Source organism: Mastomys coucha, unplaced genomic scaffold, assembly GCF_008632895.1.
Source record: "Mastomys coucha isolate ucsf_1 unplaced genomic scaffold, UCSF_Mcou_1 pScaffold5, whole genome shotgun sequence".
Taxonomy (NCBI): domain Eukaryota; kingdom Metazoa; phylum Chordata; class Mammalia; order Rodentia; family Muridae; genus Mastomys; species Mastomys coucha.
In genome coordinates this window covers 84,562,745-84,578,061 of record NW_022196911.1, presented here as the reverse complement: position 1 = coordinate 84,578,061, position 15,317 = coordinate 84,562,745, and the positions used below count along the sequence as shown (strand labels likewise).

At 45.4% G+C, this 15,317-nt stretch overlaps 1 protein-coding gene across 10 annotated transcripts in view; it reads left to right on the top strand.

The window, feature by feature from the left end:
* The window catches only part of Msi2 (musashi RNA binding protein 2), a 374,256-nt gene that overhangs the window by 2,838 nt on the left and 356,101 nt on the right, over positions 1 to 15,317 (top strand). For all 10 annotated transcript variants that reach the window (XM_031354282.1, XM_031354278.1, XM_031354276.1 and 7 more), the window contains exon 5: positions 2,813 to 2,854. In XM_031354282.1, the coding sequence (XP_031210142.1) occupies positions 2,813 to 2,854 (42 nt within the window). The remainder of the gene's footprint in view (positions 1 to 2,812; positions 2,855 to 15,317) is intronic.

Genomic DNA, 15,317 nt, shown 5'->3' with positions numbered 1-15,317 from the left:
CCCCCAGAAAAGACCTCAGGCACTTAAGTCACTTTTTAATTGTCGTAGACGTGTCAGAGCTTGTAGCCCAGGCTGTTGGTGCTGTCAGATCATTTAATATCAAGAATAATCATTAGCAAGGTGATAAGGAATGTCTGAATAGTTTATTTTTTTTCCTCCCTTGACTTCTTCGCTGGCCCCGCATTACAAAGCTAGGACGCTTTTGCAGGGAGAATTCAAAGCAGATCTGTTATGGCTTATCCACACCTTTTGCCTGGGTGGGAGATCTGGAGTTTAGTATGAAAGGGTGCTGGCAGGTCAGATCCTTCTCTATCCTCAGTAGCCACTGCTTTTCCACCCTTGTTTTGTAGACATGTTTTGGTTGCTGTTACTTAGTATAACCTAGCTTTTGACTTTGTTTCAACGTTCAGTGCAGGAGGCAGAGGCAGAAGCGGTTGGTTTATTGACATGGAAACGAGGATCTTGTTTACTGTTCCCTTAAAAGCTTTGTTTAGGTAAAGGCCATTGCATCCAAAATAGTACCCTAGCGTTTTCTAGAGGACTCTAGAGTCAGTACTAGTGCTGTACCTAAGTAACTAATGTTTTAATTTGGGGTAGCGCGCTCTCTCTCTCTCTCTCTCTCTCTCTCTCTCTCTCTCTCTCTCTCTCTCTCTCTCTCTCTCTCTCTCTCGTTTACTAGGATGTGCAAAAGGTGGGGATTTGCCTTCTTGCCTTGCTGCTTCCAAGGCCTTGGAGGTCGCAGTGTGGAAAACTTTGCACAGGGGAGAACTCTGATCTCTGGGTATATTCTAATGTCACCACCACACACACACAGTGCAGTCTCAAATTGGCGTTTGGTTTTGTAATTTTTACTTTTTTCTTTTCTCTTTTTTTAAAATCTTAGTACTTTATTTCCTTCCCTGTACTTTCTCACCCCAGCTCTCAGCCATTCCCTGCTTTGCACCTCATCTATTCCCACACAAACAAGGTGACTTCCACTGCACCTGTGTGTTGGTCAGATCAGTGCGAGGGCGGCCTTTTTTTTTTTTTTTTTTTTTTTTGACTGAACAAAGGCAAGCATCTGTCTTGGTTTTGGCGACAGAATGGAAATCCACACCTGTTGTATTTCTTTTGTAGAGAAACTCTAGTCAGTGCTGGGCACACCTGTAGACGCAGTAATATTTATTAATCTTTATGAAAGGGTAGTTTTCGTAGATCCAAGATTTTGGCCTGTTTTAGTTTTTGCAAGATAATCTCTCATTTCTCAGGTAATGAATGCTTAAAGGTAGAAAGCTCAAGGCAGGTTTTTAGGTCTTGAAGCTATATTACTAAAAGTGGTTTTTATCTTTGTATGTTTTATGGGCTGGGGCTCTAGGGGACCCAGGGATTGTAGATTGGGGGGAGTTGTGTATATTTCACCCCCTTTGAGTTTTTCTCAAAGCATGATTATTATTTTCTCCAGTGACAGAACTGACATGAAGTTTAGATTTACTCTTTAAAGGGGGAAATTCTAACACACAAGCCAGAGCTCATAAATAAATAACTTGTAGCAGTACAAATGCCACCCTCTGTGTTAACTTCTACTTAGAGATTTGTGACGTTTAGAAATCTAGTGGAAATGGGCAGTGGAAATTTTTTAAATTCCTCCCTGTTTTCTATCTGGGCGGTAACTTTTTTCCCCCTCACATCAGCTGTTACATTCAAATGCTTCTGTAGGAATTGTAAAGCTAGTCACTGATTGAGAATCATGTGCTCTGCAAGCAGTCTGCTGATGGAGAGAGGGAGCTCTTTTCCTTGGGGTGGAGGTGGGGTAGGGCAATACTTGAGTTATTGCGTTAGAGTCGCACTTCTGTCCAGTCGTTCTCTTTTGAACTCTCCTATGATGGCCTTTCTAATTTGGACTTTGAGTTGTTCATACGTGTAGTTTCACCTGTGGTTTTTTTATTTTTTTTATTTTTAAATCCATGTGGATTAATTCACGTTTGCACCTTTCTTTTCCCCCTTTTACTACAATTTTTTTTTTTAAAGAAACAAGTCAGCTTGCCCCATAGTCATTGATATCTGCATTCTCTGAGATTAACCAAAAAAAATTTTTTTCTTTTGAGACAGGGTCTCCCTCTGTAGCCCAGGCTATCCTAGAACTCAACTATGGTGACCCAGAGGGACTTCCATCTCAGTGGTCCTCCTTGAACTTCAGAAGTTAGGGGTTACAGCTGTGAGCCATCATGCTTGGCTGTAAAAAGATCTTTTTAATCATCCTGAGTGACTTTTATTTTGCTAATACCAGTGAGTTAATCTGAGCTGAGTATTGTATTTTATAACTGGAGGGTTTTTAGATATTGTTGGGTTTATTTTATTTTATTTTATTTTTTTTTGGAATCCCCTTTCCCCTGCTTCACCAGGGAGAAGAAATACTCACTACCACTGGAAGAACATTTAATTTTGAGATTGCGATTTTTGTTTTTCTTTCAGATACCATATGTCTATTTTTTTTTCTCCTTGATACACATTGCACATTAGCTCTGGGTACCATGCAGGGTCTGTGAAAGAGAAGTCCCGTGCATGAGCTCTGGCTTATAAAACATTTCACTCGCTAAAATGCATGGTAGAAAGGTGAACCTTATAGGTCCTACAGGGAGAAGGATGGCAAAAGTTGAGATCAGGGTTTGAGGGGCCTTTTGAGTTACCCAAGAAGTTACTAAAAGCTGAGCTCTAAGCCTGAGAAATGAGTGATTAATAATTAGGTGCTTGGTCATAAATTTTTTTCCCCTCCTCTCTCCAAACTACTCCACTGACTTCTTCATTTTTTTGTTTTTTTATTTTTTTTCCCCAGATTGACCCAAAAGTTGCATTTCCTCGTCGAGCGCAACCCAAGGTAAGTAGGTAGAAGAGCCATGGGTGGGATTTTTTTAACAAGGCTTTCTCATTTCAAACCGAGCACTGGCAACTGTTGGAGGTTGGTGGTTATGTCTCCAGGGTATCAGCTGAGGGAGATGACAAGCCCAGGTGAGCAGCTCTGTGACATGACCCTCCCCCTCCAAGTCGCCATGCCCATGTGGGTTCCAAGCATCTGGCCGGGGAGAGGGGGCAATGAGGTCCTTCACATGAGGGCATAGCACCGCCCACTGCAGTGCTTATTATGCGAGTGTTCTATTTATTCTAAAGCATTGGTGAGATCCTGTCAGGAAAAGTTGATCATTTCCTTATGCCTTTCTGGGGAGGGTACTCTGTCGAGGTCTGGAGGTTTTGAAGAAGAGGAAAATTTCAGTAAACAGCTTATCCTTTCTTGGAAGAAATAAACTTTCTGTAGAACCCCCTAAATCTATAGGTGTGAGGGGAGGGAGCTAGGGATGCCCCCAGTTTCAGGTTTTAGATCATTCAGAGGTACTAGAAACTAACACTGCTCAGCCTCTGAGTTTAGAGAGCAAGGGCCTGGGTGGAGAAGTCTGAAGAAGTCTGAAATGGCATGACCCCATAGGAGTAGCACTGCAAGAAGCACATACAGGATGGAGAGGTGCTGCACTTTTGTAAAGTGCGTAGGTAACAATGTTTCCCCTGTGCCTGCCAGATGTGGCTGGAGGCAGGCCTGCGTGCAGCTCTGTCTGTTGTAAGGTGTTCAGGTCCTCCTGGTGGCTTTTACATCTGTCCTTCCTGTCCGCCCGTACTGTTCTTCCCATCCACTGTACCGCATTAAAACATGTGCCTTGAGGTTCTTGGGAAGAAGGCTACAGTTTCTGACTGTAGGGTGCAGGAAGAGAAAAAGGGTGATGGCTCATGGGAAATTCAGCTCATTCCTTTCAGCAGAGGTTCTCAGAGTGGAGCCTTCTCATCGGGTAGAAGAGAAAATGGTTTTGCACATTAGCAAAGGAAAAGGTGGTTGTTGTAAATGGTATTTTGAGAATTTCAGGTCTGGAACCTGCCAGGTGAATGAATAAGTGAATTTTTTTTTTTTTTAAAATAGATGGAAATGGTATCCCTTAAGTGAGCAGAAATTCATACTTGAAGGTGGCTTTTTTCCCCCTAACGCTTAAACAGATCACAGGAATTAATGAAGGGCTTAGGTTCCTTTACCTGGCCTAAACTTTTGGGGTTGGCTTTAACAGAGAGTTGATTTTCATGCTTGTGTGTGAGCCTTTCCGTCTCTGCACCAGCAGTATTTCCTGGGTTTGGAAGAATTGCCATTTCTTCCCTAGTATGAATCTTCAACTTTCCAGGTTAGTCATTGGATCGCTCACAGCTTGGATCAGATTTCCCTTTAGGGAAACTGGGAAAATCTGACTTGGTGAAACCATGGATTCAGACCCACCCCCTCCACCTCTTGTCTCTCTCTCCTCACCGACTTCCTTCTTCAGCAGGAAGGTGGTATTTTGTGTTAATGTGCCGTGGTTGTTTGAAAACAAGATAGATGATGTCTCAGATCCGTCAAAGGAGTATGGACTGTCCCCATTTTGCAGCTGATGCCTAAGCCTGGGGTGTTTTTGAGTTCGAAGATGTGTGTTAATATCAAACTGGTTGAAAAAGACCAATGGCCTTGAAAATTCAGGGACTTAGTAATGGGACCCTTGTTTCTTAAAACATTTAATGATGTGTCTGTCACCTTGTAAAGGTCTTTGCTGACCCATATCCACACCCAAATCCCAGCCCTGTCTCAGTTTCCTTATCTCTGAACCAGGAGTGATGATATCAGCTCCTCCACAAAGGTTTTTATGGAAAAACCCGAGAGCGCTTTGTCGAGGGCCTCTCTCCTCATCCTTGCCATCGTTCCGATGGAGCTGGATTGCAAACTGGACCACTTGGTTTCAGATGGCAGCTGTGCCAATCATTAACTGTTAGGTATTTGGCCCAAATCACGCAACTTCCTTGAGTGTCCATCCCCTTCCTCAAAATTTGCTGTAGGTGAAGCAAACACGCTCCTAGCATGGGTCTGACACTTGCTGATGCCCAGGGATGATCTACTGTTGTTGCTGGTTATTTTTGAGAGAGGCCTTGAACTTAAAATCTTCCTGCCTCTTAACTCTTATTGTTGTTAGGGCCTCACCCTAGTTCTCAGAGAGATCCAGCAAGAACAGTAACTGAATGTGTGTCCCAGGCAGTTCGTGTGGGGGGGGTAATGTGTCAGTTCCACTGGAGGGAGGAGAGACAGCTGAAACATTGACTGGTTGTGTAGCGATATAAAAAAAAAAAAGACACCTAGGCATCTGCCTCCGCAGTTGGAGCGTTGACTGCTGTGTGGTCCTATTGGGTTACCACTGCACATTGCCTTCCTGTCAGAAGTGAGGCGACATGGCTCCCTAAGGTTAGCAGACCACAAAGAGTAGAACCGAAGTCAGTTTTACTGAAGTTCCAGGGTCTGGGGTTCTGGTCATTTTCCTCCCCTTATGACGTCATCCAATTATATGACACTATCATGTGTTCTCTATCTGATCCCTTGGGGTATCCTTTCGGGAGCTTCTGGGGTTGCTCAGCCCAAGGAAGCAGGAGCCGTTGCGGTGTAGTTGGGAACTGGAGTAGGGTAGGGAAAGGATTTGCCCTGTTTGGTTGTTTTGCCACAGAACTGGCCATCAGGGTTCCAGACCAAGGTGACTGTTGGGGACAGCATCTAGGCTGGCAGGAGTCTAGAACTTTGAGTGAAGCCTCATTTATGTTTTACTTATCTTCCTTTCATAAAAAGTGTGTGTGTGTGTATGTGTTGGGGTCATGGTGACAGGCCAGACTGTCACCCTTCTGTGTGGACTGAGTGAGGAGCTTGTAAATGAAGTGTCAGCTTGTGTTTCAGTTAAAACTCATTTCTGTGCTTTCTGGCTGCCCCTCCCTGCTCACACTTGCCAGAGAAATATTCCGTGGAGGTGTTAAACAAGACGGGTGGAAACTGTAACTTGAGACCAAAGAAAATCTGTGGCAGTGAAGAACGGATTTCATATGAGTACTGTCATAATATTCTTTAATGTCTTGTATAAATAAAAAAGAAATCTGTTTTGTCCAGAATTTTAATGAGCAACGAAGGCAGGCTGTGGAGTCATGCCGTTCACCAGCCTCACCCTTTGCGATGCCGATGTTCACGTGGCTTTATTAGGGAGCGGAGGGACTCTGCTTTGGAGGCCAGTGGCTATTCATTATCAAAGTACATTTTGATCAGGAAGAGATGAGATCGCTCCATGTCTTCCTATTTCACCCCAGGCAATTCATTTTTAAACTACGTAAGAGAATTCTGCCCCACCTCCACCGTTTTAAAAATTAAAATGGTCCTGGTACTCTTAAAAAAAAATGACTTAATTTGAAGCTGTGACAGATCTAAGGCCGATAGGGATCAGTCACTCAATGTCCTTTCTTTGTCCCCTTGGGTCCAAGTGTCAGCTGCCTGGTAGAGTTTTGTTCTAACCTGTGGTTGCTTTTTCTTTTATGGAGGAACCTACAGACTCCTTAGCATCCATGGGCGGAGTGTGGAGCCTGGGCAAGCCTCCCCATCTGTCCTTACTTTCCTTTGGTATAAGAACACAATTTCCACTCTTTCCGATTATTGTTTCCAAAGGTTTTATTTCTTTTAGTCAAACTGACTTTATCTTTTAATGAACACACACAAAAAAAAACCATAAACATTGCCGGACAGTGGTGGTGCACACCTTTAATCCCAGCACTTGGGAGGCAGAGGCAGGTGGATTTCTGAGATTGAGGCCAGCCTGGTCTACAGAGTGAGTTCCAGGACAACCAAGGCTACACAGAGAAACCCTGTCTTGAAAAAAAAACCTAAAACCAAACCAAAGCAAAGCAAACCAACCAAACAAAAAAAAAAACCCCATAAATATTGCACAGACATGAAACCATGTGGGGCTGACGAGTTGGCTCAGCAGGGAGCGGTCGTTGCTCCTCCTGTAGAGGGCCAGAGTTCTGTTCCCAGCCTTCCACATAAGGCTACAACCACCTGTAACAGCAGTTCCAGGCTATCAGACATTGTTTCTTCTGGTCTCTGCAGGCATTCTCTCTCTCTCTCTCTCTCTCTCTCTCTCTCTCTCTCTCTCTCTCACACACACACACACACACACAATCATAAATTAAAAAAAAATAGGCCACATTATCAGTGAACATGTGCTGTTTTGATTTGTGTGTATGTTCATTGTGTCTCTTGAAACCTTAGCTGCTGGTCTCAAGAGGTCATTTGTTCCACCCATTTCCAGTTGCCTTCAGTGACAGCTGGGTGACTGTGAACATACCATGTAAATCCCATCAAGCCTCAGTTTCCTTCTGAGCTATGCTGATCCTCACCATGTCATTTTGGAAATAAATGCAGATTGTTCTCTGGGGGCTATGTACGGACAAGTGGCACCCAGCATATGTCTGCCGACACTCTTACTACATTATTTATTTATTTATTTTTGGTTTCTTAAGATGAGATCTCTCATGTTTCTCAGGCCAGCTTCAGAATCATTTTATAGCTCACGATGACCTTGAACTGTTCATCTCCTGCCTTTATCTCCCAAGTTCTGAAATGAGAGGACAACATAGCCAGTTTTCTGCAGTACTTGGAGAGGGCACCCAGGGATTCATGCCTGTTGGGCAGCCATTCTGCCAACTGAACTTAGAATTAAAGAGTAAAAACAGACAAACAAGCAACTCCCCCAAGCCCCCCAAAACAAAAATAAACCTTAATCAGAATGTAAGCCCCCTGGGTGCTTGGAGCTGTTGGTGGTCAGTGTTCAGTGAGATGAATCCTGCCTGCCTTTTTCTTACTGGAGCCACTATCCAGGTATGTTCTGTTGGGTGCTTCCAGTCACAACAGCAGTTGTGGAAGGTTGAGCCAGATTTTCTTGTTCCCGTCTTGTCCTTAGATGTTGCTTCAGGGTCCTGAAAGGTTCTCTGTGAATCACGCATCCAGATGGGTGCAATGGCAGCCGTGCACACCTCCTGTTCCGGGGGAGTGGTTTCTTGGCAGCTTCTCAAGGGCGAAGGGTGAGATTCCAGCATCTGGCTTTCCTTTGCTGCTGTAGATCTGGTCACCCAGCATCTTGCCATCTTTGGATGTTCTGCAGCTGCCATCTCGGCAGCCTCGGTTTTAAGCCAGCCTGTTAACGTTTTCCCAGTTCTGCAAGGATGTAGGGGTGTGTCTGTGGTCCTTTTCCCCCCACCAGTGAAGACCTTGGAGGATTAATGGCTTAGCATCTTGCTTGTCCGAGAGCCCTGCTCTTTCCTGTGCTCCAAGTCCTTAGCAGGTGTCAGCTCAAGAAGGAGGGACTCTTTGTCCTACAAATGTCCTCTCCTTCCAGGCTGGGATTCCCTTGTTCACATCAGTCTGCTAGGATGACAAAGCTGTGCCTCATGTCATGCGGCTTTTGGTAAACAGGTGAGAGCCTCCTTCCTGCCCCCAAGCAGTCTCTGAGGGCCCATCTTCGTGGCCCCCTTGATAAGGTGTGTTCTAAATGTCCGCTTTTAGATTTTCACATCTGGAAAATCTTCAACTGCAAGCCCCAGAATACAGGGATATGTGGCCCTTTTATCTTTTGCCTCTTACTGAATCTGTAGAGTGCTCATTTCCATGAGCGCATGTGATGGAAGAACAAGTGGATGGCCCAAGATACTTCCTGCTCAAGCCGCTCACCACACTTGAGCTTATAGGATCCTTACTCACTGCCCGTCTGGGCATGGACTCTCTTGCAGGAGATATGAGAAGCCCTCAGTGCTTCCTTGGGCTTCCCACTGCCAATGGAGCAGTTGAAATGCATTGGCCTTGCGTTTTGTCTCCTTCAAGAGCCGTTCTCGAGGGTCTCTTTGCAGCTTATATCACATCTTTTTCTTACTTCCATGGCCTTGGGACCGGGAGACTTTTGGGGATCCCATCTCTGCATGCCTTTCGTACTGACACATTGCATGGCCTGAGGTAGCCCAGTTTTCTCATGAGGCCCCGTCCTGTACTATTTTATGATGCCTTACTAGGTGGTGTCGTGGTACACACACTACAGAGCATACTAAGCTTATACAAGCTAAGATAGATGGAGTGCCACCGGGCAGCATACACTGCAGGGACCCCTGGTGTGGTGTGGTGTGGTGTGGTGGTGTGTGTGTGTGTGTGTGTAAAACGTAAATGAAATGGCATGGAACTCAGTTCTTACTCTGGATTTCTAGTGCTTGAGCTTGGTCTTAGTTTTTCCAGTGCTTGTCATCTAATGGGGCACCTATACCCACTGGGGGCTGTAGTAGGCATTCGAGTGTTTATTCCTGAGTGCCTAGTGCCTCCCAGGGACCCTGAGGCTCTGAGGTGTGTGGACTGGAGGACGGGGCCTCTGTGTTCCCAGAACCATGTGCTTTCAAGCATGGCTGTAAGACTGGAGCAAACAGGTAAGGGCACTGCATCTTGTCCGGAAAGAATTCCAAAAGACAGGCAGAGTGATAGTGGCATGGGGGAGGGGCCATCCCTTCCTTAAAACATGGAGTTGCGACTGTCAGTAGTTCAATAATTATTTACCAAGGTGCTTTGTGCTGAGTTTTACAGTATTTTGAGTTCAAGTCTTACCGACTCTACCAGATACCAACCCCGAAAGTACAAGAGCCTTGATGATGGCTAAGCAAACCTCTTTGTACACCATACACTTCGATTTAAATAGAATTGATGAGAAATGATGGGGACACAGGTTTGGGGGTGGTGGTCCATAGCATCTGCTCCAAGTTGAGAACACAGTAGTGACCTGTGGGACGAGAAAGGATATGATTTGCATAGTAAAGGAGGTTGGGGCAGCCTGTTGTGGAAGATACCAGTCCTTGTGGAGAAGGTTTGATGCTAGCTAGCTCTTGAAGAAAAAGAAGGAAGAAGACTGCTGGATGCTGTATGGGTAGGCAGGGGTTGTGCATTGTGCAGGCTTGTTGTTAGGGCTTGGAAAGTAATACACGTTGGGAGTCAGGCATTTTATTGGCAGGGGCTGGGAACCTGTTATGTGTGCAGGCTCCCAGAGGTGCTCCCATGGGTGCTCTGAGATTCTGGACTCCCACAGAAGCCAGGGTTATTGATAGTATGGCTGTTGCTGTTTTGTGGAGAAAAATCACATGTTGGACTTGGGGCTTATGCTTAATGGGTAATTGAGATCATTCTCTGGGGCTGTAGACCATCTTCACATGTGAGGCTCTTGGCAGAACCCCCCTCAGGACTTTGGGGGTGAACGGCAGCTTACAGGGAGTTTGCCATTCTTACATTTGTACCTCTTACCTCCTCTTCTGTTTTCTTAACAAGGGGCTGCAGTGTGGACCACGTTGTAGAGTTCTATTCTCTGCCCTTGTCTAAGCTGTGATCATGACCTCCCCCCTGTGAATAGTGAGATGATATTTTTCCATATGGAAATCACAGGTTGCTGGTGATGCCCGTGTGCTGTTGCTCAGAGCAGTGGCCTTGTGACTTCGTAGGTCATGTCACCTTGTGTTTGCCTATGCCTGGTGGCTGCTTAGAGGGAAGAGCGGGTGTGTTGGGAATCTCCATTTCTGCTGTCCCCATGTGGTGTGATGGATGAGTGGGTGTGGTCTTTGGGCCATGTGCCTGTGATTCTCTTGTAGCAGAAAACTGAGATATTGGTCCAGCTGGACAGCTGTCTTTCTGGGTGCTAAGTACAGCAGGCTGTTGCCTGGTGTGTGTGTGTGTGTGTGTGTGTGTGTGTGTGTGTGTGTCTGCCTCTTTCTCTCTCTCGGATACTCCCAAACTCCCAAGTGTCTGTGAAGGTTTTTTTTTTTTCTTTCCAGGGTGCATGCCTGGCCACTACAGTTACTCATTTTGGTCTTGAGATTTAACATCTTCTGAAAGAAGAAGAAAGTTTGATTTGAAACTAGTATCTGAATTCAGGTGTTATGGCATAGTCCCACACCTCAGTCTCCTTAACTCTTTTAGTTGAATTGTTACAGTGATGATCTTTGGTCATCCTTTGTAGAGCCTCTGCTTTACCAACAGGTGAGCTGGGGCCTGTGAAGGGCAAAAGCTTTGTTGGAGCCACACAAATAGCAAGAGTCATGTTTGTCCCTTAGACCCAAGTCCAAAGGAATCCCATGGCCCTGTTCCCATAAATACTAAACATCGTCTGTTTCATCTGTGGCCTGTGTGTTCCACGTGTGCTCCATGCTATGAATGCAGCCCTGCTTATTTATAGATGGCAATGTCTTGTGTCAGTGTCAAACAGTTGGATACCTCTGGTAGACTTTAACTCCTCCCACATTGTCTGAGCATTATAAAGTGCCCAGGCTGGCAGATGGTATTTGTTACAGTCTGTCCAGGAAGGTCCAGGATATTTTCCCCAGGCTGTTTTATGTCTGAGAACCTGTTCGCTTAGCATAGTGAAATGACACTTCACTTAATGGTTTTGTGACTTCTTTTTTTTCTACTGTGAAATGGGGCCATCTATAGAGTAGCTCGTTCTAGACCTGTTAAAGGGGATGAAATGGGGCAATGCCTCTGGGTGACTGCACACTGTGGGTACAAATGGAAGCATTGGTTTACCTGTCCCTGTTCCCAGAGATGGCACTGCCCAGACCGGAAGAGTACTGTGCCCAGCAGCCTGCAGATCGCTTGGCATGGTTACTCTGCATGTAGGTGATGGATGGTCCAGCACACTGAGATGGGAAACTTGATGGCAGTGGCTTGGCTGACTCATGGGGTCCTGGCTTTCGGGGCAAGATAGCACGCACCCTTTATCTTGGCCATGCTCAGCGGGCGTGAGGAATTCATTTTCTTCTCTGTGTAGGATGCCTGTGGGTTTTTTTTTTTCTCCCTGCCTTTAAGAGTGAAGTCCTAGGCTGTAGCTAGGGAAGAGCTGAGACCCCACTGTGAGAGGTCTCCTCCAGAGCCTTCTCTCTCCCAGGGCTGGTCTTTATCTGCCTGGGGGTAGTTTCACCAATGACTGATCTGAAAGCACCACATTCATTTATCTGTCACTGGCTGTGACAGGCAAGTTAATGCTAATGGATTCTTTTTTTAGCCTGTTGTCTGGGATGTTTCTCCCAAATGTCCTGAAATCTATGGCATTAGGGGAATGTGTAACTTTTATGGTAGGGGAGGATTTAAAAGATAAATAGGGTTTTGTGTGCAAAGGGCTAGCATTTAGGTTAGGGGTAAGAGCGGCCAGCTGAGGGACTTGGGGCGAGCGCAGAGTCGTCTTTTTAAGAAATCCATTCAGAACTCCAAATTGCTGTTTCTGTTTCAATTATGTGACAATTTCAAGGGTTTAGAAAAGTCTAATAAAATGGTCTTGACGATGAATTCTGGGGAGAGTGCTTTAGAAGATTCTGGAGAATAAATTCCTTGGGGGTCAAGAGACTGTCGTTCCTGCCACCCTCCAAGCCCGCTTCATCTGGGTTTTTACATTTTTATTGTTTTGAAGGGCAGGAAACGGTGTAGGAATGCATTCAGGGCTTCATCCATAGCCTCCACCGAAATGAATTATTCTCTTTGGGCAATTGCAAACACACGGCCACCACGCTCTCTCTCTTTTTTTTTTTTATCCTAAGATGACATACCGTAAACGACTTTCAGAGCATGATTTGTGTGTGCAGTGATGTTGAATAAAGCACCAAAGAGAAGCCACTGGAGGAGGGGGTTGAGTGTGTGGGAGCTCTGGAAGAGGTTTCTCTCCCTGTCTCCAATCAAAAGCTTTTGATAGTTTCCCAGAGAACAGAAGTTTACAATGGAAGCGGGCTTCTGGGCTGCCTACTGGAACTGAGTGGAGAAAGACACAGTGTAGCAAAATGGGATGCTGAGTGACATTAATGAGGTGACCACTCTGGCGGGAAGGAGACAAGGAAACAGCCAAGTTGTGGTTCCCATGATTTGTTTTCCAGCTGAACGTGTCGTGTACTTTTGTGTGTATGCATGTGTGTCTGTGTGTGTGCGCGCGCATGCATGCATGCATGCATGCATGCATGCAGTTTTGCTTTCTAACTTGTTCAATGTGGGTTTGAAAAAATGTGTATATGTGTGTGTGGGGAATGTGAGTGTTTGTATCTGTGTGCACTCATAATGATTCACTTCACTTAACGGTTTTGTGTCTTTTTTCTTTGAAATGGGTGGAATGCATGTGGAGGTAAAAGGACAGTTATCTCTCTCCTCCCACTATGTGAGTGTCTGTGCTTAAACTCAGATGAGCAGACTTGGCAGTAAGTGTCTTTCCTCCCTGATCCATCTTTTCAGCCTAGAAGTCAAAATTTAAAAAGTAGGTGGAATTTTGTTCTACTCTGGTCACCTGCTGGAGCCAGGATGGGTGACATGTGAGGCCACCATCACAGAACTGTACACTGTTGGTACACTGGAAAGGAGACTGAAAAGCCCATGTGCGTTCTCATTTTTGAAATGGGTTCTAACTGGGGGAGGGGGAGAAGAAAACCTGTAAGCAGTGGTGGTACATTCCTTTAACTCCAGCACTCGGGAGACAGAGGCAGGCAGATAGATCTCTGTGAGTTCGAGGCCATCTTGGCCTACAGAGCAAGTTCCCTGAGCTTGTTCGTTTGTTTGTTTATTCTAAAATTACAGAAAGGTCCTACCCTGATAACACTTCCCATTGGTGACATGAATGCGTAATTGCAACGCACGCTTCATACATAAATTTAGTGTCTTGGAGAGTTCTACATTCTCATGCCTAGTCTTGGGGGAGAATTTCCCACTACTTGAGAACAACAGCCTTGCCGGTAGCTCACCTGGGAGGGCCCTCAGGGATGCTGACTTTGTGGGCAGGCCCTTGAGTGTCCCTGGTGTTGTTGCCAGAAGGAAGCTGGTCCCTTCATCTCCTTCACAGTGACACTGGGGTAGTCCTGTTCAGAGTGACAGGCAAGTGTTGGAAAACCTGCTAGATGCTCCTAGGGCTCAGAGCCTGCCAGGGCCTGGGTGGGGTAGAGGGAAAGAACTATACTAATCAGCTCTGCCTGTTTTTACACCTTTCAAGCCTGTTCCCTTGGGGCTGGCTCCCCAATGTATCATTTTTGTAGTTGGAGGCAAACAAACAAAGAAGGTTTCAACTTAGGTAAGATAATGCTTAGTAGAAGGCTGCCAGTTCCTATCTGGTCCCATCGACTTGGAGGATCAAATAAGGCTGTTGGACCCCGGGCAGAGCATCTCCCCAAGTCTGCATCAGTGCATGTTTCCTCATCCGCTTTCAAAGCAGATAATTGGTTTTAGTGAGAACTTCTGACTTGATTAGGGGGCCCTTAGGAAATTAAAGTGTGTTTGAATTTTACAAGTATAATTTTAATTATACACATTTTGCATTTTTTTCACTAGGGAGCCAGGATCAGGCCTTGTTTTCTTATACTAATAGGGGCAGTAAAGTAGACGGTGGCAGAATGTCTTTGGAAATAAAAATCCTTGGATCCAATCATGCATTTCTCCTGCAGTACACGGTGGACAGGTTGTCCCTTTGTGTCCCGTGCCCTTGTTAAAAATTATTTTTTCGGCTGTATTCAGACCACTGTAGAGCTAGTGAACATTGTGAAGCAGTGAGCGATGGGTCTTGTTATGTGTTTTTCTGCTGTCCTCACCATTAGAATTTAATTCAAGTTCTTAAGAGTGCAGCTGCTGTCCGTGCAGCCTGTGTTTGGCACTGTGCCACCTTAGCATGTCATGATTATCTTTTATTGCTGCATCATCTTATTATTCTCAGTGCCTAGGCCTTTCCAGCATCAGCTCTCCTGACTGCCCTTCTTCGTCATCATCCCGCTGGGATAGAGTCTAACCACCATTGGTATAACCTCTGAGCTAGAGGCAAGGTGTGCAGACCACCTGCCCTCCCCAGAGAAGGCCTTGTTGTGTTTATAGGAAATGATTTCCTTTCCAAAACTTTCATAACTGGGTAGACAAAACCCTTCCTGTGCCAGGGAAAGCACACGTGGGTTGGAACATAAGCATCCTGTCTTCAGGGTCTATAAAAAGCTGGTCAGAGGGCTCCTCTGACCTTACAGGCTCTCCTCTTGGTTATTGGCAGAAAAGACACAGTAATTCTTCATCCCTTCCCCCTGTGCTTCCTAAACCTTGGACTTTATAGTTTGTATCACTTTCTATTTAAGGGGTTCCTGCCTTCTACTTCCTGAATTAGGCTTCTTGGGTTGGAATCCTTGCTTCCTTTGTACCCAGATCTGTGTAGCCCCAAGCACATGTCTGAGGCATTCTGAGCTCAGTTGTGTCATTTTTTTTTTTAAAAAAAGATTTATTTATTGTTATATGTAAGTACACTGTAGTTGACTTCAGATGCACCAGAAGAGGGCATCAGACCTCAATACGAGTGGTTGTGAGCCACCATGTGGTTGCTGGGATTTGATCTCATGACCTTTGGAAGAGCAGTCAGTGCTCTTCCTCACTGAGCCATCTCACCAGCTCTGTGTCACTTTTTTTT